The sequence below is a fragment of the Drosophila pseudoobscura genome, chromosome X (genome assembly GCF_009870125.1).
Source record: "Drosophila pseudoobscura strain MV-25-SWS-2005 chromosome X, UCI_Dpse_MV25, whole genome shotgun sequence".
Taxonomy (NCBI): Eukaryota; Metazoa; Arthropoda; class Insecta; order Diptera; family Drosophilidae; genus Drosophila; species Drosophila pseudoobscura.
In genome coordinates, this window is record NC_046683.1 from 45,219,153 (window position 1) to 45,245,256 (window position 26,104).

Genomic DNA, 26,104 nt, shown 5'->3' on the forward strand with positions numbered 1-26,104 from the left:
TGAGTCCACTTCTAATCCCTTGTAATCCCCTCACCTGGCACAGGGCTCTTCCCTCTCCCACTGTCTTCTGGCTCTGTTGTTCCAGGGCAGTCGAGTAAATCGAGTAAGTCTTTCATTGCATTTTCCAAGCAATTGGCGATGAACTGTGCAAAGCAACAGGCAAGTGGAGCTGCCGGGAGCTGCCTGCTGGCGCGTGTGTGCCGGCACACAGCTTGATGCCGTCGACTTTGGTTGTAATCCGTGGAGCAAATGCAAAAACAATTGTTAATTTGTCGGGTGTGTTGGCAGGCAGGTTCCCTCTTTGAAAATTCAATTGTAAGCCAAGCAATAAACTTGAAAAACTCCAGAGGGAATGGCTCCCAGTGCCTCGGGCTCCCCATTTCCCATTTCCCATTTCCCACTACCCACTTCCCGGGCTCTGTTTTTGTTTTTTGTGTTTTATTTTTCGTTTTGCACTTGAGCGCATTTATGAAGTTCGCACAAGAGGGAGCGCCAGCTGCCGGAGACAGAGAGGGTACGGTACGGACGGTACTCTTTTCCAAAGAGTCGCGACGCCATCTTTCATTATGGCGCCCGCGTATTTGTCTTTCCGAGTGGCGGTGGGGTAGCGGAGGGGGGGTTGGAGGGGACTCTGTCATCTGCCATCCTGCGAGCGAACCATTGGACGGCATCGCATCCTATTCCGTCAGTGGGCCCGGCCCTGTTTGTACAACATTTTTAGCTAGAGTGCGCTGAAGTATATTATAACAAACAGCAGGAACAACACAACACAACCCAGCCACGGCACGGCACGGCCCGGAACAATGGCGAGATGCGCGGCAAAATGAGCAACAGAAAACGTAATTAAAACGCATTCACGACGCTGCTGCCCATCATCTCCTACGGCTCCGGCTCCGGCTCCGGCACTTGTTTTTGCTTTTGCTCCTGCTCGGAGCTGGTCCTTCTTCTGGTCTGGCTGCTCTTTCAGCTCCCAGACAATTAAAGGCTGCATCGCCATCTCCTTCGCCATCCGAGTATCCTTCGTATCGGCTTCCTGCTGCAGGAAATGACAGAGGTGGCCAGCAGCGGCATCTCTATCTCTCTCCCGGGGACCTCCATGGGAATGTTTCAGTTTCATTTTGCTTTTGCTGGTCCCCTGGCTTAATGGCCCAGACGCTAGACGGCGGTCGCCTTGGCGCAAAAAATTAAAATGAATGCAAGCTTCAATGAGGGCCATTATCTTGGCCAAGTTGCAGTTCTGTGGCTCCCGCTTATGGTACTCTGCTTTAAGTGTTGGCCGCGCGCTATTCGGCGCTATTCACGTTTGTTCATTCTGTTCATAAGTTGATTCCCACATCCATAAGCCAGAGATTCGCATAGTTTTCGGTTCAATTTGAATTTAAAGTTCATCATCAGACGGGCAAACGGGCGGACGGACAGGCATTCCGCCTACAACCTCCGTACCGTATCTGGACGCCATTGACCGCAAAAACTAATCATCTGATTTTAATTTTCACACGAAAAAACAAGAGCTGCCCCAAAGAGCGGGCGGGAGCATGCTGCAAGCGTGCCATCACCCAACTATCCATCCATCCATCCATCCATCTATCCACCCATCCATCCATCCATCCATCGTGCTCACCTGTCTATGCTGGGGAAAACTGCAATTTCGATTTGAGTTTCAATTTCTGCTGATGACAGCCGCGCGTCTGGCATGCCAGAAAACCTTCATAAGCAATGCATAAAAAATTCGATTTGTCGCCATTCGCGTTGTTTGGAAAAGCGCGATAAAAAACACGAATAAAACAATAAAGAGAGCACTATAATAAATGCCTGAACATGGGGTACCCTCTACGCTTTTGGAATGTGGGAACAAAAACCACCTTTATCGGCGAGAGACACGAGCTGAGCGGCAATATGCATTGTCCTGCACACGACATGCATTTTGTTCCTACCTAAATAGGAGCAAAACTCCCTAAAAGGCGACATGCATTTTGTGACTGGGCATTCTTAGTTGTCTAAAAAAAACATCGGAGCCGTGGGGAAAGTTAAGAGCCATCACCTACCCACCAGACTTTTCAATCAGCCCTCTTTTGCGCTGCAATATTTTCTAATAACTTTTCCGACTAGTAGTGCCAAGATCTCTACATTTCCGGATAGCACCTGTGCATTTGTCTGGTTTTCTTTTTCTGTTACATAAATTCTATCGAACACCATATACCTTAGTTCTCTTTGAGAATAGTGGGTATAAAAAATGAAATAAACGGCATAATTGCAATTCGCATTTTTTACTGCTTTTACTGTGTTTTTTCCACCTCACCTCACCTCACCTCACCTCACCTCTGTACGGCAGCATCAACATTGCATGCTGATTGAACAATTCTCTTCCCGCATTGACATTGACACGCGCCGCGGATGCGACGGACGGACGAACGCCCAGTGGGTGGCATTGGATGGTTGGAGGAGCTGGTGGGGCGCAGAGTTCACCTGCGGCCGTCGACGATTCCCCCAACAGGTGGAAAGGCTCTCGGCTCTTCCAGATGAATGGATTCGAGAGTGGCCAGAAATGATTAGAAATGCTGATTTAGCAGCGAAAACTGGCTCCATTCAGAGAGTACTCGTCTATGGCTGGTCATTAAAAATGATTTAAAAGATCATTAGTGTCGAAATATATTTATTTTTGGGGACAATCGTTCTCTACTCGGAGTGCCAGGGTTGCTATGGATGCCATCCCAGAGCTGAACGAACAGCTGCCGCCAGGACCGACCGAAAAAGTTTGTAATACCAAAAAAAAGAGCCCAAGGCAACGGCAACGGCAACGGCAAAGGCAAAGGCAAGATTCTCTGGGAAACTTTGGCCTGGCCTGATAAACAGAGAGCCCGAAAGTGGCACCAGACCAAAGTTGCAGGAGCTTATAAAAATCATCCTCTCACCACGCAGAGCAGGACCAGACCGCAAGCCGAAATCGGATTAGACAGGAGAGGAGTCTTCTGTGCACATGAAAGCAAAAGTTGTTGCACCGAAAGGAGAGGCGCCGCCAAGTTTATGAAACTGTCGAGCAGCGCCTAAAACAGTGCAACAAGCCTTCTGCTTACCACTTGAGCTGCCACTTTGAAAGCCGAAGCCATCCGCCATCCGGCAAGAAAGAGCCCGGAGAAACGGGCAAAAATCAAAGCAAAATTGTGCACAATGGCGGAAAAAACAAAGCAGCAGAGCAGTGCAAAGGAGGGAAGGTCTACAAGGTCTCATTTGGTAATTGAAAGCTTCACATGGGGTGGGGCCATGGCAGGGGCGGGGAGGGGAAAATGTGGAGGAGGGGAAATGGAAAGTTGTGCCCTGCCTGCCAGTGAGTGACATTTGCATTTGTATCAGCAGCAACAGCAGCAGCAGCTGCCGACAGCAGCATTCTCCGGATAGCAAGATGTGCTGCTCCTTGCTCCTCCTGGCCCTGTTTATTAAGCGTGCTCATGTACGTGACAATTTCTTTCCTCCGACTTTCCCTCCGCCCCTGCGACTGTGCACTCGCTAGGAGTATGATTATCTCCAGTACTTGCAATCAGCATGCCCCCCTGCACTCCCCCCTGCACCCCACACACGCCGCAATCGCTCCGGGCGAATACCGATTGTCAGTTGTGCATCGAATGCCGGAGTGCATTTGAGGGTGCACTCCGCTAATTGGATGTGTGTCATGTTTGGGGGCCATCGACATAGACATCGACATACCACACAGCAGAGTTGATTAAGACTGCGGGCCCATAGGCCCAGCGAGGCCGCAGATTTGATCGGTAAAGGAAACGTGACCAATAGTTGTTTCCTCACGCTGATATCGGAATCAAGTCGATCTGCCAAGGGGCCCCCGGCGCCCCCGAGGGACCGCCGCCAATCCGGTCTGAGCCACTTTAAACGAGCCACAAACTCAATTACCAGCGCAGCCACAGCTCATAGCTTAAGCAGGGAGCGCCAGTGGCGCATAATTGCCAAGCAAATTGAAAATGAAATACATCGACTCAATTATGCCGTCCCACAGCAGCGGCCATCCATCTTCGTTCCCAGCAAACGCCGTCAAACGTGCAGAATGGCTGGGATTAGCCGATGCAATTGGCACCCCAAACTGCTGCCCAACTGTACACACAGTGGCCCCTGGGGCAGAGGCACCTGGAATGAATGGTGCCTCCCTCGAACGAGAGCTATGATATCCCAGCCAATTAGGTAGCCCATAAGCGGATTGTCGACTGAAATAACAAAGCAAAGTGTAGAGGCAGACAGACAGACGGGCAGGGGGGCAGGCGGGCAGGAGCGATACAGAGTGGAAAGGAGTTCAATCAATATGCAAGGGCAAACTGAAAATTAAATATTTTAAATCAAATTTCACAAAAGATGCAAAAACGAGAAGCCAGCAGAACCAACCACCAAACTGAATAGAGGAAGTTTTTCCATCAAGGGGAGTCCCGGAGCAGGTCCACAGTCCATGCAGATGATGGAATAATGTCCGCAGCAGATGCGCCACTGATGAGAAAGATGTACCAGGATGTAGATGACGACGATGACGACGACGATGATGAGGATGATGGGACTGGGGAGATGGAGATGGAGCCACAGTTAATTATTTCTACGACTGACAACGATGTCGATGTCGATGTCGATGTGGCTGCTGTTGTGCTCTGCGCTGTTCTGTTCTCTGCTCTGCTCTGCTCTGCTCTGTCCTCCGTGCTCCGTGCTCCGTCCTGTGCGTTGCAGGATATTAGATGTGGGGCTGGTTCCATCTGCATGGAGGCCCAAAGGAGCTGGTTACCTGAGTTTCTCTTTTCGGCTTCCCGCTTTTCGTGGTCGCTTCCTTTGTGCTCTCTGTGTGCGCTATCTTTTCCAATTTACTGCGCTTGCTTTTTGTATCTTTTTTCGGTTCGGTTTGCCCCGTTCGGGAGGTCCTTCGCTGTCGAATTTAAATATATATATATTCCCCTGCACAGCCCTGTCCTGTCCTGCCCTGCCCTGCCCCGCCCTACCCCAAGCACTTGCCATTAATAGGTAAGTTTCTCTCGAGTCCACACTGGGAACAATTTCACGCAACCTCAACTTCAGCTCCACTTGGAGTTGCCAACTTGAGGAAACTCCACGGATGGCCAAGTGCAGTCCTCGAAACCAACACACACTCGCACATACGCCCCCGAGATGCGGCTGCTCCGGAAGAAGAACTCCTTGAGCGCAAGTTTTGGGCTGGAAAACTTGTAAACTGCTCCCCAGATCCCAGATGCCAGATCCCTACACCTCCACCTCCATCCCTGACCGCTGGCTCTATGGTTAATTAATTCTGTTTGCATACTTTTAGGCTGTCCAGCAGGACGCTGCGTTGCATTGTGTGGTCCCGAAGAGCACTCCTTTGACTTCTCCCGCCCGAAGAGAGGTCTCGGTTTGGGTCTCGGTCTGGGTCTGGGTCTGGGTTTGCCGCTCACATGTCCCACTTGTGGCACAGCCAGTTCAGAGTTCATGCGTCCGCAGTGGAATATCTCCATGGCAAACATAAATTGTGGCTAAGCCAGAGGAGGCCCGGCACGGCCCGGGCCATGCCACTTTTAATTACGTGGCATGGACAAATTTATTTGCATAGTTTCGGACGGCTCAGCACTTTAGTTAAAGCCAACAATTTGTGGCAAGAAAGAGGGCAGCAGCGGGGCGGGAAAGAGCTCTGCTCCGTCTCCGTCTCTGTGTGTCTGCTTAAAGAGTTTTTAATTGAGTTTTGAGCTGAGGTAATCAACCAGGACAGAGGATGTTTGCGGGTTGTCAGGAAAGCGAATCTGATTTCCCCCCATTTCGCCAAGACACAATGTTGCCTCAATGTTGGACTCAGGTTGCTCCTGAAGACTGACACTAATCCGAATGTACATAAATAATCTACTCACCAATGGCCAGGGCCGTTTCCTGGGCATCGCCCGTGACCATCTTCACCCGGACACCGCTCTGCATCAGCATCTCAATGGACTCCCTGACCAGGGGCCGCGGCGGATCGGTGATGCCCACCAGGCCGCAGTAGATCAGATCCTGCATGGAGCGGCCCTTGGCCAGGGCCAGCACTCTGAGGCCCTTGCGTCCGATCTCGTAGGCCTCGGAGAGGAACTCCGCCTCGTTCTGCTTGGTCAGGGGCACGGTCTGCGTGCCGAACTGGTACTTGGTGCACTGCGGCAGGAGCGTCTCTAGCGCTCCCTTGGCGAAGAAGAACTCCTCCTTGTTGTTGTTGTACTTGTGGATGCACTTGACGGCCATCATCTTCTGCTCGGAGCTGAACGGGTACTCCTGGATGCGGACATAGTTCTCGGCCGTGGCGTACATGCCGTTCTTCATGGCCACCGCCACCAGAGCTCCCTCGGTGGGCTGGCCCAGCAGCGTGCCGTTCTGGATGTACGCGTTGTTGCAGACGGCTCCGATCTCCAGGAGATTCGTGATGTTGGTCTTGGCCATTTCGACGTTGTTGCAGTGCCGGATGTGGATCTCGCCCTGGTCGTTGTACCCGGCGCCGGTCACGTCCGCCATGTAGCCGTCGGAGGTGATGATGATCGTGGCCGTCATCTCGTTCTTGGTCAAAGTGCCCGTCTTGTCCGAGCAGATGACGTTCACGCAGCCCAGGGTCTCGACGGTGGGCAGCTTCTTGACGATCGCATTGCGCTTGGCCATCCGCATGACGCCCAGGGCCAGGGTGACGGTTACGACGATGGGCAGGCCCTCGGGTATGGCGGCCACTGCCAGCGAGACGCTGATGTTGAACATCTCCGAGAGCGGCTTGCCCTGGAGCCAGCCGAGCAGCATAATGACGCCGATGATGAGGAACGAGTAGAAGCTCAGCTGGGCGCCCAGGATGTCCATTGACTTTTGGAGCGGCGTCTTCGGGGCCTCCTCGGCCTGCATCATCTTGAAGACCTCGCCGAACTCGCTGCGCTCCCCGGTGCTGACCACGATGCCCTTGCCGTTGCCGCAGCGCACCAGGGTGCCCATGAAGGCGATGTTCTTCATGTTGCTGTGGTCCTTCACGTTCGTGTTGTTCAGCAGGACGTCGGTGATCTTGCGGGCCGGCTCCGTTTCGCCCGTGAAGCTGCTCTCGTCTATGGAGAGGTCGACGGCCTCGAAGAGACGCACATCGGCGGGCACACGATCGCCCACGTTGAGGTGCACCACATCGCCGGGCACCAGCTCGCGGGCCAGGAACGTGTCGAGGCGGCCCTCGCGCAGACAGTGGCACTCGGGGGGCACCAGCTTCTTGAGCTCCTCCAGGCTCTTCTCGGAGCGGTACTCCTGGATGAAGGCCACCGTGACCACGATCAGGATGGCGATGGTTATGCTGACGGCATCGTCGAACTGTTTCATGATCACCGAGACCAGGGCCGAGCCGAGCAGCAGCAGGATGAGAGGGTTCCTGAACTGCTCGATGTACTTCTTCCATGTGGGCTCCTCCTCGATCAGCAGCAGCTCATTGTGGCCAATGATCTTGGCCCGGTACTTGGCCTCCGTCCATTTGAGGCCGGTCCGCACATCGACCTGCAGTCGGCCGGCAACCTCGGAGGCGCTGTGCGTCGATGACTCCGAGGTGGAGAGCAGCATTTCTGGCGTGAGGGTTAAACCCGTCTGCGAGAGGGGGAAAAAACGTATTAGTACGAGTCTAGATGTGGGAAATTGCATATAGATTAAGCGGTTCTGCGATAAAGCTTTAAAATGGAGGCGATTTCCCTCAGTGCAAAGCCAGCGACTCCCACAACTCCTGACCAACATTGTTGGCTGCCAATCTCCTCGATTCCACTCCATTCCTGGCCACAAATTGAATGCCCTCCCCTGCCCCTGCCCCTGCCTCTGTCCCTGCCCCTACCCCTGACCACTTGCAGCTAATTTGCAGTCGTCAACAAGTTTGTCATCATTCATGGCATCATCGGGCATCGCACAAAGCCAGACAGTAGACAGCAGACGGCAGACAGTCCACACTCCAACTCGCACACATGGACTCCGTCCGTGGACTCTTCTTTCCAAGAGTTGTCAGCTCTTGTTACATCCTGCTCTCGGTCTGCCTCTGTCGTGTCCGTGTCCGTGTCCATGTCCTGCCTGTCCTGCCTGTGCGACTGTGCGACTGTGGGAGGGATTGTAAAACGTGACTTACGGGCACTGGTTCTGGCGACGTTTTCTTATTTTAATTTATTTTCCCTCCTTTTTTGGGGGAGGTGGGACGCTCCTGAAGGAAAATTTAAGCGTAAATTTCCTGTCACGTTACAGGACTCTCGAGAGTGAACCTGCGATTTTAATCAGACTTTAAAATATGAACTGTTTTCGAGGCAGTTCCGATCATCCCAGCAGTGGTCCCAGCGCTGCCGCAAAGTTTTTCACTCGCCAAATGAGGGGATTCCCCCGAAGGGAATCATCATCCATCTTCTAACCGGGAGTCATCTCATGGCGTTATGGTTTGCATTTTAATTAAACGAATTCTGTTTGCAGTTTTGGGACACTGGGCAGTGGGGCCATTGATGCACACAAAATGTAAATTACCGTGCTTCAAATGCCCATGGCGGAGGCAGGTGGGTGGAGATGGGAGATGGGAGTCGGGAGATGGCAGATGGATAATTGGTTTTTTGTTTTTTGCTCAACTTCATGCATCATTTAAGCACAAAAACTGCCACTTTATGTGGCTGGGGCTGGGGCGGCTCTCACAAATAAAATAAAATATAATATACAGATAATTATTTAATTTTCGTGGCTTTTGTTTGTGGTTGTTGTTGTCCGTCTGTGTCGATTGGGGTTAAGTGAATTGGAACAAGCTGGTATTCCGGCAATTACATCCATGATATGAGAGTCGCTGGGCAGCCCCAAAGTCCGCAAGCCCCAGCTTTGGGGCCCAATCCCAAGCCCGAGCCCGAGCCCAAGCCCGAGCGAAAACTCATCAACAAGTCAAGTGACACGTCAAATATTCCGTCAGTCAGGTGGCTGGGAACGAATATAGCCATCCCATATACCAAACTCGGCCCGAGGCCGGATTCTATTCCCTATTCGCAACGAGAACCGTCGCATGAGTCGTTCCAATAACCATTTCCATTTTCCATTCGCCTCGACTGACATTTCACACACACTCGAGTGTGTGTGTGTGTGTGTGTGTGTGGTATGCAAACTTTTCTTGTTTTTATTGGCCCACATTGAACTTTGGTGCCCTGCCGGCCGTAATAGTCTCTCTTTTTGGCCCTCTGTGTATTCAAATGGCGACTACAAAAACTGGTTCACAGTTGTCGCTTTTTGAAAGGTAAATAGTTTGGGCTTTGTAAAGCGTTTTAGCCGGAATTGTGCACTTGAATGCGGTGTCTCTTGGGCAAACATTCCACTCTAGAGTTGGGTGCTGGGCGTTGGAGAAACGTGATTGCCATACTAGAGAACTCCCATTTCGATGGGAGATGGCCGCCGGGCCGAGAGGCTAATGAAAGGGAAGCACACATCGCTGCCAAAACAATGGCTTCTCCGAGAGGTTCCCACTAATATTCATATCTACTTGCGACGTGGATTAATCGCCCATCAGCGTGACACCAGACCGGAGGGTACCAGGCAGTGGCAGTACCTGGCCCTTTCTCGGAAAGCGGCTGGATCCCGCGGGAGGCCAGGCCAGCGGTTAAGCAATTACATATACAGCGGAATCAAGCGATTTGCAAGCAGGTCTCTCAGGTCTTGGGCCATAAATTCCAAACTTGGCTTTGATTTGCATTGCAAAACTATTCGCGGAAACTTCAATTAAGACTCGCAGATGCAAAACCCCCAGAGCGGCACGTGCCACACTATATGTATCTCTGGGCAGGGTTGGGGGGTATACCTGCTCATCATCAATGTATATACTAATGGCACGCCTAGCCCTGAGCATCTTTCGGTGCTTTTCTGCAAGTAGTAGAGGGAACTCGTAAATAGTGGACAGAACGCGACCTTCACCACAAGACGGCGACGAACGAAAGATCGTTGGAGCCACAACCACAACCAGTTAGAGACCAAGAACCAAGAGGAACCAAAAAACATACAAAATATGAGTACGAGTAGGGGTACGGGTGCGGGTATGAGTGGTAGGGGTAGGGGGTGGGGGTGGGGGAATGTCTGTGCGGAAACCACTTACGTCAAAGGCATTGATGACTATCATTTTGGTAGAACAGAAATGACGACGCTGGGGCGAGCTCTAATCATTAGCGCGAGAGGAGGGGATGGGTGCCGTCCGTCCGGAGCCCTCTCTCACTCTACATTTAGTGGATGTCTAACCGCACGCCAATCAATTCGGCCTGCGCTGGCGATTAGATTTAGTGGCTTATACTATTATCTTTTTTGGTCACGCACGAAACGCCAACATGAATATTAGCATTTATCTGTTATCGGAATACGGGGTAACTATCTCTCCATACGTGCAAATGCAACCGGAGGATCGGATCGCCAATTAGACTTATACTCAAAGAGTGACAGGGAGAGAGAGAGAGAGGGCAGATCCTTATCTCACTTCCCCGGACAGCTATCAATAGCAGCAAAAGCAAACAAACAAAAACAAAAACAAAAGCAAACGCAGCAAATGAAATCAGGCAAAAAGTCAGCGCATTGATAAGGCAAATATCGAGTCACAATCAGGCGACGTGGGTCATTGACAGACAGCTTTCGATGATTCGACCGGCTTTCTTAGAACAAAAGAAGAAAACATTGAATATTTGCCAATAAGAATGTCTCCTCTCCTTCCTGCCAGTTGGATCCACAGACCAGACGGAATGTCGGACGATGAATTTCTAGGGAATTCGAAGCAAGTTTTTTTCTTTTCTTGTGTTCTTTGTTTCTTGTTAGAAAAGCGATAACGTGGCCGAGATGAGATGCCGATGGACGGGTGCCTGGATGCTTGGACGACTGCAAGAAAGAGCGACTGCTGGGCCGCCGCTGTTGATTTATTGGTTTGCTTTTGCTGCTGATCTCTATTTTTGCACTAGCACTGGCGCACTTTCACTTGGTGTGTACGTTGGAATGAGAGACAAACGGAGTTTTGATCGCGTTATATCTATGTAGTTCCTTCGATGTCGCACTCTAAGCGAGGCTTGCGGCTTGAGAATGGCCCGGTGTAGCGTTGGAGCCCCCTAGAACTCGACTAAACAAATATTTCTCGACAAAAACTTGGTAGGTTGTTGGGGAAATGAATTGATGTTGGAATTGCGAATGTGTATGTTGTATATGCGTGCGCGTGTGCGTGTGTGTATGTGGATGTGGCGTGGAGCGATAAAAGACAATTGGAGATGGAGACGGACAGAGGGACAGACGGCACAGACACAGACGGCAGACGGTTACACAGGTAGAAAAACAGAGGCAGAGATAAATGAAACGAGAGGCGAGAATCGACAATCACGACACAGCACCAGAAGAAACAACAAACAGCGGCACAAACAATTTCCGAGAGGGAGAGAGGCAGCAAGAGAGCCGAGCCGCGCTGTCAGCATTCTGCACTTTCTTTAAAACTCACGCGACAAATGGTGCGAGGGGGAAACCGGCAGGAGATTCAATTGTATCGTATCACATGGGCCTGACTTTAAACAGACTTCACTTTATTGTTCTTTTGATTACGGCGTGTTTTATTTTCTTTGTTTTCCTTATTAATTCCTCAGTTCAATAATTTTGACGGTACGCGCAGAAACAGAAAAAAACAGAAACAATGACGAATGTGGATCGGAGGCAACGTGTACAGCGGCAGAGAACGGCAGAAATTCCGATCAACAGTCAGAGAGACAGTGCTGCCACTTTAGCTTTTTTCAGGCTATGTCTACATTTTTTTACATGGAATTTATTTTACAATTTTTAAAATTGCTGTATTAACTACGCATTTTTAAAATACAGCTCATTTTAGCTTATTTTAGCATTAAATGCATATAGCCACTGTTTCGGCCTTTATAGCTGCATAAAAAGTAACCAAACAATTTTGTTTTGCCAGCACTGACTGTGAGAGAGGCTTATTGGACAGCACAAAATGTGCTGTTGGCGCGCAAAAGCTCGATTGTTTCTCAGAGAGCGCTAGAAAGAGAGAGGGGGAGACTTGCCATACGAATTGAATTCCAGCAACCTTGCATTTTGAGTGTGTTTGTGGGAGTGTGTATGGGTCAAGTTCAGATAATTGTGCCCATACATATGCACATATGTAGATCAAGCACATACATATATATTGTATGTTGATCCCACATCCAAGAGGAGGGATGTGGGTTTCGTTTACAATTGTTTCGCCACCACTAATTACTCAATTACATTGCTGCACCACCGCTATCTAACTCGATCTTTGGCGATCGCCACGAACCGTTAATTGGCTTTCCATTATTTTTTGGGAAAGTGCTGCTGTGCATTGTATCGCCAATCGCTGATCTTCAATTAGCATATGCAAATTGGCAGAGCTCCGTCTGAGCGGTAAAAATGTGTGAGATTTTCTTGATTCTTCTCCATTAGCACCCCCTACAAATGTTTACGAACATCCCCGAACAGCACAAACGATCGAAAACAATTATAAACTTGTTGTCGAGGGTATTATGATTATGATCAGATGTCTGGTCTGGAAAAAATATAGATGCTTGATTCGAGACTATGGAAAACAACACAAACTATACATTGCTAAATCAATTAAGATGCAAATCTGATGACTACTCGTATCATATATTCCCAATGCCCAGTTCAATACATAACCAAAGTAAAAATGCCAAATATTATGGTATGTTTTTGGTAAGCCTCGCCTATTATCGCTATAAGAAGTACTCTATGTAGAAGAAATAATCATCGTTATGTTTCTAAGACGCATCTTTTCATCTGTGCTCAAAACCTTTTATTCCATGCACCAATAATCACGATACCCAAAGCTATCAAAGGGTATCAAACAATTCTGTCACCTGAAGCTCACATTCCTTTCTCGTTGACTACAAGTCGCTTTGGACTGAATCTCACGACAAACTCATTTCTGATTGCGTAAGCAAGAGATTATCCAAAGGCGACTGGGGAGAGAGGATTGTACAAATAAAGGGATCAGCCAAAGGAAGCCTCGCTAATTGATGCCACAAGACACGGGCCAGGTGAAAGGAGTCTCTGCGCTTGTTCCCGACTCCTTTGAGCGCGAGAATAGTTACAGAAAATTTTAATTACGCTAATCAAGTCTTTTACTTCACCTTCAACATTGCCACCTCTTACTCTTCTTTGCCTTTCATTCGTCTGTCTGTCTTGGTGTCTCGCTGTCTCGGTGTCTGTGCGTCTGTGTTCCGGGTAAGCTTTTATCGGCGAACCTTTTCCGCTTTGGTTGCGCTTTCCGCGTTTGCTCTTTGGCGGAGAACAACGTTGACTAATGACGGCGCCCTGGCAGCCGTGGTCTTGACAATATACCCATTCCTCCCCTCCCCCCAGCAATTGTTGCTTTCCAGTGGCAACAATGCCGGGGGCACGGCACACAGTGGGGTGTGGGTGGCACCTGCACCGCACAAAAACAATTGGCATTCTCTTTGAATTATTATTAATTTACGTAATTTTCTTGGGATGGGGCGATGCAGCCAAAAAGGATGCTTTCAAAAGATAGCTGCAACAATTTCCGGCATCAAATATCAAATATCTGGTCAGCGCCTGGCATGGCGGGGGGAATGGGAGGGGGGAGGAGAGCGCTACTCAACTGTGCTGAATAATAGAGAAAACCTTGATGGAAACTTCACGTAAGCCGCTTACGTTCTCGGTATATTTCGGTTGAACAAAGAATATGAAACTAAACAAGTTTTCAGGTCTTTCATGAAATTTGAAATTAGCTTTCGATACTTCAACATCCCGCTACCCTTTCCCACTGCCCCGTTGCCTCGTGCGGAGTGCCAAGGACCTCCTCGTTACTCCTCGTTGCTATGGCATTTTGCCGGGCAAAGCCGCATCTTGCGGTGTGGATGGCGTCAAATTGGCATGAATATTTCATGGCCATAATGATCTGAGCAGGATGGATAAGCTCCCCATTAAAGCAATTGGAGCTTTAAGCTCACGCCCACGCCCACGCTTAACCCGCTGCAGCCTTCATCGTTCATCCTCTTCATTGTGTCCTCTGTCAATGTCCATCGACAATTGTCATGCATTTTCTAGCACAGTAATTGCAATCAAGCGAGTACTCAAATTCCAATTGTTTATTTGCTGCATGGCCAGGGTACGTGTACGGGGTATGGGGTATGGGGTATGGGGTCCAGGGTCCTTTTGCTGGACAGGAATTGCTGAAATTCGATTTGCAATCCCAAAAATCACACTTGGCTGCCTCTGTGACAGCCAACGATTGGGGGCTTGGGACCAGGACTGGCTGCTTAGCAGCTTCATTCAATTTCGAATCGGTCGAATTAGTGCGGTTCGGTTCGCATGGTGACCAGTCGTGACCACTCAGCCGTTCCCCCCGCAATCTGTTGCTTGGACACACTCTCCGAAACGGTTTGTGGCTCAGATAGGACCCATAGGCACCAGTGCAAAACACCTCGACAGCATGATTTGAATAACAAATTGAGGCATGAATCAGTTGCAAAACATTCAAAACCATTTAATAAACCTTTAGCCTGGGAAAAAACAAAGTTGTTGTAGGATAAAGATCCTAGGATAGGCCTGTAGGATCTGGTCTTTACAGAATGTTTATTTTGAATGGGATTCTTGAAAAATATCCCCATAACCCATAGCCGCTCCCTGAAACCAGTCACGTTTTGTCTAATTTATGGACAAAGGACCTACGATGGTAGGTTACCATTATTTCTGTACATTTTAGGCAATTGAGAAGGGTAAAATTTAGCTATTATTTCGCTGGGAATTGCTATGGTTGGCAAAACTGTGGCTTTGTTTCCCCGCCCTCCCTCCGAGTGCAAGGATATATAAATCTGACCACTAGACGAGACGCATTCATCATCCAAATGCCATCGCTCAGGCTGGCGCAGACGGCGCAGATGGTGATGCAAAACGGAGCCGGCTTCCAGGGCGTTTCCTTGCCACGTAAACGCTGCGTTACTTAACGGTCGGGTCGGGTTGGGTCTGTAACAGTATGAGTAACAGGACTCCATGGCCATCAAAAATGGAGAGCAAGTGCAGCCATTATTCTTGCCTTTAGCCCGCGTGGAGGGGGCTGTGGAGAGCATTATTATGTTTGCGTAGCAAATGTCTCATGGAGCTGAAACTGAAGCCAGAGTTGGAGAACCAACTCCCACGGAGGAGGAAAATTCTAACGAGCTGGCCGGATGTGCTGAGGGGAAGCTCAAGAGGGGAGTCACAGCCATAGAGGGTTGGGGGAAAAGGGAATCGGGAATCGGGAAACGAGAATGCACAAAAATGCGAAAAAATTGTGAAATTTTATTCGGCATTCAATATTCCAGAACGTGGCACAGCGGAGGCGCTAATGATGAGCAAATAGTCTCGTTAAAGTTGTCAAACCATCAAAATATGCAAATGAGGTATGGCATCCCTCCAGAAAATCCAGGATCCGCCAGCTTGCTAAAAGGACTCCTGCCTAAAGGGTCCACTAACGACTCGAAATCGATTCCGCCGCCAATCAATCGCGATTTTCATCGCAGCTTTTCGCCAACGGCTTGGCTGCACCTCCACTATGGGAACCCGAAATGTCCTTCTGGAATGCCTTGGCTTCATGCCTGGCATTCAATCCATCCCGTTTGGACCCAAGGCACCCCCAGAGGACGCTCCCTGAGCGGAATATGACACCTGAGCAGGCCTGTGCTTTGTGCCGCTCAAAGATGGCCGAGGGTAAAACATGTCTCATGTATCATTGTACTACAATTTCAAGCACATGACCTTGCAGGACTGCCAAACCCAGAGCCAGCCAGAGTCTGGACAAAGGACTGGGCTTCAATCGATCTGGAAGCCAATAACACCGTACTATCAGCGGGTATCGGTAATAATCAGATGCCTTTAAGAACTTTAGGAGTTTGCCGAGCCGAATGACAACAGTGCTCGGTGTTCAGTGGCTGGCCCCACCTTCCACTTGGCAATTGCGAGCATAGTTTATGGCTTGTAAGCCGCTTACCCTAATGGCTTTCCCCGGACACGTTGTTTATGCCCCAGGCTTTGGGCTTTGAGTGCTGGCTGGCTGCGGCCTGGCCGTGGCATCTTCAACATTTTCTGCACCATTAAATGCAACTCGAGTCGACATCGCAAGGTTGAAAGGTTAAAGCGAGCTTTCACAACAGCTCCTCGTTAGGCCCCGAATCAATCTCCAACCCAAGCCAAGCCAACCCAAACCAAACCAAGTCGAGGCGAGTCGAGCCGAGCCAAGCCAAACAAATGCGGCGCATTTGATTTGCAATCCAATCTAGCCGCCGGCTCCCGAGTCGCCTGCCAGCGACAGCGCCAGCTCCAGCTCCAGCTCGGAGCCGGATTTCATGAGACCTGCATGCGATAGCCCAGCACAGCCGTACCCAAGCGACCCTTAATGGAACCCTTAAAAATATGCAGGCTGTCACTTTTGGCCCCGAAACGAAAAACCTTTTAAGAGCCCAAAATGCCCGTTCTCCTACCTGGCAGGGGCAATTACATGCAACTGCCTCTTCAGCTTGCGGGATGGCGGGGGCCGGGTCGGGCATTCTTTTGCAGCAATTTTGTGTCCACCTTTTGCTTGAATTTTCAGCGTGCCATAATAAATGGCAGAACCGTGCGCTTTACATTGAATTTCAGCGGGTTCGTCTTGCCAGCCAGGCTCAGGCTCCAATTACTTTCACAATGTCATAATCACACTTGGCAGACCGTTCGTGCCTCCCTTTCCGGGGCAAGCACTTAACTTTGTATCCATCGAAGGATGCAGAGGAAGAACAAACACAGGGCGAGAGACGCAATAATGGATTGAATTCGATCTGATCGAATTGGATTCCCAGTGCATGCTTGGTGTTGCATTTACATATGTCCCCAGACCCGGACCCGGACCCGAACACAAGAGCTGGGAACCAGACAAGGATGCAGCCCCCGTCTAAGCAGACGGCGAATGCGTGTGTGGGATGGCAGTCACTGTAATGGAAACGAATAAATCCTGAATGGATCAGATACTTGCCGCACGCGTTGTCCCCGCCGATAGATTTGTGTGAGTGTGTGTGTGTGTGTGTGTGTGTGTGTAGAGCCTCATGTTGCAAGCAATAACAAAACAAACAAATTTCTATACAACACTTGCAGCGGAGGATGCAGTGGCACAAGAAAAGAAATGGCGGAATGGAGGACCATTATAATAGTTTACAACGCCTGCAGCAGGATGCGAAGGAGCTGGAAACTGGTAGAGAAATCTCCACTTTGACACTCGGGAGCCGCAGCGAGATAAAAATGGCAGACATTCAGAAGGGGACAGCGGGCCAGAGGCACAGGGGCACAGGGGCCGATGGAGCCGGTGCCTTGTCTCTCGTCTTGTCCTGGGGTCGCATTCCCGGCATGCACAGACGCCGTCGAGGACAACGACGACGAAGAGGACGACGACAAGGCCAGGCATTGCATATAAATGAAAGTGGGGGGCTTTTCCCCCACCCACCACTCCCATTACCTACCCGCACTAACATCAAAATAGTATAAACAACTAAGACTCTTTTGAGGAACTGTTCCAACTATAAAATACCTGCGCTAAAGTTATATTTCTTACGGACTCTTTTGAGTGGAAAACAAGAGAGAACGACTTTAGCATGTCAACATTTGGACTGTATGATACTCCCTAATCGAAAAGCTATTTAGAACGACCTTGCTGCGACGAATTTTAAAGAATCGGTGGATAAGATCCTAATACTCAGACAATAAACATTTTTCCTTAGAGAAATTTTCATATACACATTTCGTTCGCTGGAGAAAGGCGATGAATGGAGAACGATGAATGGAAATAAATTATAATAACATGATTAAGTTTCATGTAATCCTTTCTTTCGACTGTATTCATTATTGAACGGACAGTTCGCTAGCGATACAATATAATATATATCCCTCGCTCCCAGCTAAGCACTATCGGTGGAATTTCTGCTACTAATCATTAATTTATTATCTTGCTGAGTAGCTGGCAGCAAAAACAGGGATGATTTCTTATTGTTTCCATACGAAAATCATCCCAGTTTTCGCCAGCGAAAAATGTACCCTATATCTAGCTTTCTAGCTCTTATGGACTCCGACATCAATGGGTGTTGCATACGTTTTCACAGATAGAGCATACCCTTTGGACTCCAAGAAAATCGGGCATGGCAGCATCGTTGAATTTAGATCTTCTTGGGGGGCTTTCGCTGCAGTGTCTGGCTTATATAGACCCCGATCTAGCTCTTGTCACATTCATCTCCTCGCAGAGATGAATACACCCTGAATTTATGCTGTCGGGAGAGCTTTAAGTAAGCCTGGGGCGCGACCACTTAAAAAGTTGATAACTATGATTGGAAACTGCTGCCACGGCGAACCAGCAAGACATCACCCTCTCTTCCTCCACCTCCTCTTGCACACACACACCCCTGGTCTATGTGTGTGTGCCCCGGAGGCGGTGGAAAGATGCAAATTGTCAATTTTTTCCGTTTCGTAGCGCCAAAGACGAAACGAAGTTGAATGAAAAAATTGAAATGCAGCCGGAAAAAGTTGCACTCTTGCACTGTTTTGTCTGTAGTCTGTTGTCTCTTGTCTGTTGCAAGCTTCATTAGTTGCCGGAGTTACAGCTGGGTGGGGCGGGCGGGTTTGTGTCCCCGCCAGTTGTTGCCTTCAGATTTATTCGCCGCTCAGCACTGGGGGCGTTCTGGCTGAAGTTTTTGTTTTAGTTCTAGCTTTAGTTTCGGATTGAGCTTAGAATGTGTGACACTTTGGTGTGACAGCAGCTGTCGCAACTGTGCCGCCGAATGGATGGCTCTGATCTCATTCCCCCGCCCCCCTACTATGAGCGATGATCGGCATTAGGTGGTTGTCCAGAAGCCAGAACTGCCCCATTATAGTAATTACATCCCACAGACAATGGGAGACAATGGGGGGAAGTGCATCTCATCGCTGGTGCTGTATCGAAAAGATTTAGCCAGACAGAAAATTCAATTAATTTAAAAACATTTTCAAGTTCAGCGACAGACAATGGGGGGAATAGAGAGAAAAGTTTCGATAGCTTTTTGTTTTTGAAATATTTATGTATGCGGGGGGCTATCCGATGCATCCGCGCATATACATTACGTATTACGTATACGCCCCGTTCCGATCCGCCAGCCACAGGCGAAACGAATGGAAAATTGTGCAATAAGCGGTCGAAAAGTTTTATCAATGCCAGAATTGAACGCGTAAAATCGAAAATAGGTAGCGCAAATATGGAAAAATTATCGTATAATAAATATGAGGCAACATATGGCTTCGGCTTAATCGGGAACTCGGAGGGGGGGATTCCGCCAGGGGGAATCTGGGGCGGGGAGTGGGAATTAAATTGGAAACTGTCATCCCTCTTGGCCGCAGCAACACACTGCGGCGGAATTTATGCGTGGCAGGGACAGATAATTTACATATAATTGACTGCCCGAACAGGTCCCTTTGTCCGCCGCCTGGGTCCTTTCTCGCATATGCAATTATCGGAGATGTGGGGGCGCTTTTTCAATGGAAATTCATGCACACTTAATGGCCACGCCTCTGACCGCAGACAACGGCTGGCCACGCCCACTATCCCACTATACCAGCAACCCAAACGCCCACATCCTGTTGAACTGTTGAATGCGCTCGTTAAGGGACCTGAATCTCAACGCAATTTTCCTTCTCTTGCAAATGAATTATGCTTTTATTTTATTTCACTTTTCAGTGTCCCCCCCACACCCACCTTCCCACTGTCTTTCTCTCTCTCTCTCTCTCTGTCCTCTCGGTTTTCCCTGTTATTCTCGTTTTTCCTTGCGGTTTGTCGCATTTTAACATCCAGTTACGTGTCCATTCGAGTCCTGAAGAGTTCTGTGCAAGAACATTGTAAATTGAGCTCTGGTTCCTTCATTTTGTTTCTTTGTTCATTTTTGGTTTCCATCATGCTGATCCGAGGACCCGCCATTTGTGGTTTTGTGGCCAAGCACTTTCGGATTCATCCTTTCCTTTGCATTATTCAATTAAATTGCATTCATCCGATGAAAGGTGAGTGGATGGGGCTGCTGTTGAATGAAGCTCTAATCGAGTAGTGCCACTAGCCCTTGTCGCAAAGAATTCACATAAGGAAATTTAATTGAACGAAGAGAAGGCCTTCGCTTTGATTGATTAAATAGTTCTTTAAGGGAAATGGTAATCAAGAAGTTATTAAAAACTCCATCATTCGCAGTGTGTTGGTCATGTCCTAGTGCCACTAGACTATAACTCTTCTCGATGGAAAACTCTGCTGAATCCCGTGATGTTCCACATAATTTATGCAGCAGCAATTTCTGCTTTTCGCCATAGCAAAAAGTTGAAAAATAAACAACAAAATAATAACAATTGAAAAGGGGGGGGAAAAAAAACAACAAAAAAACTTTAGCAGCGACAAAAGACAGGCAATGCGGCAGTAAATTTGTGTGCCAATGCAAGAAGCGCAACAACTTCATCGCAAAGTTGCGAAGGTACTCCGTACTCGTACTCCGGGATGGTCCCCGGGAAGGGAGACACCCCAGGGATAGCGACAGGAACAGGGACAGGCAAAGGCACAGGGACAGGAGTTTGCAAAACGGAACATGAAGTTTGCCGTATTTTTACTTATTTTCATCTGAACTGAATTGAAAAGTTATTGCAAAATGAAAATAATGCGCGCACAATTGCCGGAAAAGTGGCATACACAAAAAGGAAAAATAATATGAAAATAATAATAATGGAAATTGTTTTAGCTGAAAAGGGAAAATGCACAATAGCAAAGTTTTCGCTTGGCCTGAAGAATATGCATTGCAAAGTTGCTAAGGCAACGCAGCCGGAACCAGGGTAATGGTAAGGGTAAGGGTAGGGGCTAGGGTTTGGGGTGGTATCTGTACTTTTTGGTGACCCCGAGCAATACCATTACCATTCCGGTTCCATGTGCACTCCACACCGTAATAAATGGCCTCTGCCCAAGACGTTTCCTGCTGTTCGCTTAACTTAATTCATTCGGCACATAAATCTCACCTGGTTGAAAGTGCAGGCAGCATGTGGCAGCATGCATAGTGCCCCGGGAGCTGTTGCTTTGAAAGGGAAATCTCATTAAAACTGCATGAGACCCGTACTTCGAATGATTTGCCCTGAACCCATGGGCAACTAATTTGTTTAGTTTATCAAAGCTGGTCCCGGTCCCGGTCACGGTCCCGGTCCCGGTGCCCCGCATATATTTGCACTGCCCTGCAATCAATAGTGCCCATTCTGGACGGCAGGGACCGGGGACATTCGGCACATCCTGCCGCTGGCCCATTTAATTTCATTTTTCAATTAGCAAAATCAACAGCGGAAAAGGTGAAAACAATGCATTCACGCGGCGAGAGTTTTAATTGCATTCACAGCCTCGCAACCAGAGAGCATTCTGTTTTTGTTTGCCCAATGGGAATGCAATCAGCGTCAGAGAACTGCCAAAGCGACTGCCAAAGCGACATAGATAATACGAGTACAACTCTATTCCAGTCCATTTGTATTTCCGATCTCTAGCCTAATCCTCAACAAATGTTCTGTGGACATGGCCGAAGGCAATTCCCATTCATTCCCTGGCCACAATTCTCCAATTCATTATACCCATTAGGGTTTCCTGAACACATGAAGTATATCAACTAGATCAACAAAACATATTAAAGTGAATATAGCCATATCTATTTCTATGTACACATATTTATGTACATAAATCTAGGATATATATATCTGTTTCTATAGAGAGCACGTCCTCCCAACTGCTCCAACGCGGCACATTGATGCTTGAATCGAGACGCACATAGAGACGAGAATTGCAAAAACAACAGACATTGCGTGTGCATGATGCGGCACACTGATATTGGATAGATTATGCAATATTCAAGATACAAACAGCTAATTTCAGTAGCTTTTAGTGTACAATGAGCATCCTCCACAGAATATTTGGGTATCTCATTGTCGAGGCACTCGGCCATGGTCCGTCTCTGTTGATTATTTAATTTTAATTGTTTCAAACAAGCGAAGCGGAAATTATTAATGCAGAAAACGTGTTTGCCGCTCAATAAATGCATAATCCGTGGCAGAAAGAGTGGCATGAAATGTTATTAAATTTATAAACATTTTGTCAGCAGAAGCCGCATAATTAGTTGGGTAAAATGATCTCCGCGGCTTGGATGGTGGCACGAATGCGGAGAGGGTGCGTGGAATAAATTATGTGGTGCATTCTCCTGGTCGGCCTGCTTGTGCCCCGGCTTTTGTCGATGATAAATAATGGAGCAGAGCAATTGTTAGGCTATAAATTTGAAACGAATGGCGATTGCCGCACACTGAATAAACTATATATTTATAATTATATTAATCCCCGTCGAACCAAATGAATTCCTCTGATTGTTTGGAACAATTTTCGACACGATTGGCTGGCTATCTGTTGAGGGAGTGCATCCAGTGGAAACAGATAAGATGCGAGCCATGCTGCAAATACAAATCCAGGTCAATGCATCTCAGGTATGGAACGAGTTGGAAAATCAATTTCCATGCACCCAGACCAGACCAGACCGGACCCATCCACATCCACATCCGCATCCGCAGCCATATCCTCAGAGATGAAGAAGGAGATGGTCGTGCAATGCACTCGGCTGCACCCGAAAAGAATGCGGAAAGAAAGTAGAGTTAAGGGGCGCCACTGCATGCTGTAATTTCCAGCCACTTACATCATCTAGAACAAGTTTGCAACTCCATAAAGTTCGTTCCCACGTCTCAGCCATTCATCCAATCCAATGAAAGCCGTTAAGTGCCCCATGAGCGACCCACCAAGTACCAAGGAGTCTCCAAGTCCTCCATTAGGCAGGCATAGCGGAAAAGCCGCAAAAAGTAATATGCCAGAGAAAGGAGCGGTTGAACCTTCCGACCACCATTGGGTGGTGGTGGTGGCGCCAGACGAAAAGCAAAAAACCCATCGACTCGAGCAAAGTGTTGATTTAAAGACGAGCACCCGGCACCCGCCACCCGGCACCCGCCACACGGTGCACGGTGCACGGCTGGGGCGTAGTTAAACAAAAGCCTCGCCTGGTTGCACCGAAATCAATATTGATGTTCATTCAATTGTGCCACAGTGGAGCGGCAGATAGAAGGAGAAGTGGAGTGACACTAGCAGGAGGTTCAACATCTTACAGCACCAAGAAAATTCCAGCCAGCCAAGCAACTTATGGAAATAATCAATAGTGCGGAGCCAAGGACTATTTTTCTTCCTGTAAGAAGAGCAACTTTGAAGGCTGAAGATAGATATATCGTTCCTGTGCCGGTTATAATGTATAGTGGCTCAAAGGAAAAGTAGAAAAATGTATGTACTAGGTGCTGTATGGAGGGCAGGTCGGTGGAAAGTTTCTGTATTAAGATAATAATATCCTCGAAAGGGTTACAGCAGTTAGGCTGCCACCTCTTCTATGCCACCTCTATCTATGTACGCCTCCTGCAGTGCGCCTGCAGCTGCTTCCCCTCATTAGCACACCATTCATCAGGGCAGAAAGCAGAGGAAAGCCATGGAAAGTAAATCGAGAAGCCAGAAACTTTCGCCCTGCTCGCACACTGAAATAACTACAAAATAATCGAAAAACTTTTTAATGTGCCACATTTTTTCTTCGCCCCCAACTAGGCGATTCGGTGGCGCTCCCCACCGCCGTCCCCTTTGTTGGTGCATTTAGCTCTGACTAATTCAGCATTTCCTGTGCCCCGATTCGCCTTCTACTGGACCCGAACTAATTGAAAAGCCGCGTTAATTGCAGCCTCTCCTACTCCTGGCCTAGATCCCTGCTCCTCCGCCGGCTCTGCGTTTCGTCGAGCTTTAACTTTAAGTCGATTGTCAGTGAGTGATGTCGGGCCATTCTCACAGCCAATTGAGCGAGAAGTTTATCGGGCGACGGACTTCTTCTTCGTCTCATCTGTGGCCGCCCTGTCGTATACGTAATATCCCCTTTGTCTGTCGGTGAAGCGAGTTTTTCAGCGCCATTTGCCACAACGCGCTCCACGGTGGAGCCGAGACGCCTCCAGGCTTCGCACATACACACATACACACACCGGCACACGCCAGCCGTGGCCGTGGATGTGGCCGTGGATGTGTATGTGGATGGGTATAAGGTTGAGGCTTTGTAAATTTGATTATACGCCTGTTCTCTGCACTCCTCTAAGGGAAGCCTGACTACCCCCCGACTTCTGTGGCGGTTTCTGAGAGACTTTCTCGGTCTTCTGTTCTGTTTTCTTTTCGGTAATTATTGTTGGTGTGAATTATGCTTAGGGGAGCGTTACCTTGATTGTTTTCCCACAGCTTTGCTTGTTTTCCCTTCGCTTCTCGCCGCACACAGGGACTCTTATAGAGGGTGTGTCTACCCTCTTGAAAATGATTGGGAAACTTCAACGAAACTCACCTGCAAAGATAAAAGGAGTTGGGAATTAATTAAATGTTAAGAGAGAGAGAACAGTCTGTAATTCCACAGAAAAAAGCGAATAATTATACGAAATTACTGGAAATAAGCAACAATCGAGTTAATTTTCCTAACGTGTTTTTTCCCCTCCCCCTCCATCCACTGGTATTCCCCGCCATGTTGTCGCAGGAAGACACGTGTGTGTGTGTGGGTGTAATTAATGGTTGGGACACTCGTGGGTGCCCCGAAAATTATGCACAGCCACGTCTGGGTCGAGGACAATTGGCGGATCCTGTGTGTCCCCAAAGCAAACAAAATACAGCAAAAGAGCAGTCTGTAGCCCCGACTTGCCCATCGCCCCTCACCTGCCACCTGACGAACTCCATTTCCGGATCATCTACATCGATAGTTCCAAGTGGATTGAGATTCTGGCCCTCATCCACATCGGAATCCTCATCTGTTAAAAGGAGCTGGTGCATGGAGGCGCTGTGAGCCGGCGAGCTAACGCGGCTGCCGTCCTTGTCCTTGCGGTTGCGCAGTAAATTCACGGGGTCCGGGTACTCATCCGTCGCCAGGCCCGTGCCCACGAGCAGCAGCTCCGTGGAGCTGCTAAGCGGCAGGGCGGCTCGATTCTTCCTCGTGTTGTGTGTTGGGGACTGAGACATTTGACATAAGACTCAATGAACCCGTGTGTGGGGTACAGTAGAACATCGAACTGCCATTCCCATTCCCATCCCCAGTCGCCAGCTATTAATGTCCTGTGCATGTTGTCCTGCTGATAATGTCCATAAAATTACCCGAAGCCTGGCCATAAGTAATGTGATTAACGGCCGAGAATCCGGGAATGAGTTCTGTCCTCCTCTGTTCTGAGCGTACAGTAGGAGTCCATATCCAGATCAATATCCTCCGGTGGGTGGTGGGGGTGGCAGTGAGGGCATACAAATGTCGCCATATGGCGGTACAGACTTTCTTCTCGCTGCCTACAAATTCAATTTGGAAAACAAACAACAGCCGCAGCAGCGACAACCGCAAAGCCGCTCAAAAGGTACCACCACTGCCACCGTGCCACCATGCCACCATGCCACCGTGCCACCTGGATTCCGGCTCGCATAGTTGTGCGGTCGCGAGGCAAACATGCAGCGTGCAACAACTGCAACATGCTGCACAGCATTCCTTCGCCAACTCAATTCCGAAATGAGTCGCACGGAAATATTGAGACAATTAATTTGCCACTGGGATGGGATGGGGATTTGCGGCGGGGTGGGAACGGGGCACACTGAGGTGGAGTCGAGGCAGGACCGTGTGCTTGTAGTTAGTTTTCCCGTTAACCGCAGGACCCTGCCCTCCACCCCGCATCGCCCCCCACTTTCTGACAGTTGTCGCAGCCACCGATACATACGATGCATACCGGGGGGGGTATAAGTTATTTATTGGAATTTGAGTGTCACTGCAAATGGAGTCGGGAGTCGGGATTGGAGTGGCCCCGCCAGGAGTGTGGTGGTCGTTGGCTGCAAAACCACAACGCATTGAGGTCTCGCACCAGCATAAAATATTGCCCGCCTTCTAAGTGGCAAACAATGCGGGGGGAATGGAGGGGCCATTGACAATACCCCGGGGTGTGGGTGTGGGTGGGGCACACGAAGCGAATGGGTGACGTTAAAGGTTTA

At 48.9% G+C, this 26,104-nt stretch overlaps 1 protein-coding gene across 8 annotated transcripts in view; it reads right to left on the reverse strand.

The window, feature by feature from the left end:
- SPoCk (secretory pathway calcium atpase) overlaps nucleotides 1–26,104 on the reverse strand; it is a 44,800-nt gene that overhangs the window by 3,699 nt on the left and 14,997 nt on the right. For 4 of the 8 annotated variants that reach the window (XR_004469757.1, XR_004469756.1, XR_001453105.2 and 1 more), the window contains exon 2: nucleotides 5,877–7,590. Coding sequence is in view for 1 of the 8 variants with exons in the window: in XM_001353331.4 (XP_001353367.4) it covers nucleotides 5,877–7,590 (1,714 nt within the window). In the remaining 7 variants the exon portion in view is untranslated. Of the gene's footprint in view, nucleotides 1–5,876; nucleotides 7,591–9,799; nucleotides 9,862–10,090; nucleotides 11,195–11,458; nucleotides 11,721–24,802; nucleotides 25,089–26,104 lie in introns of those variants that run through there. The other 4 variants (XR_001453101.2, XR_001453102.2, XR_001453103.2 and 1 more) reach the window with 4 other exon arrangements.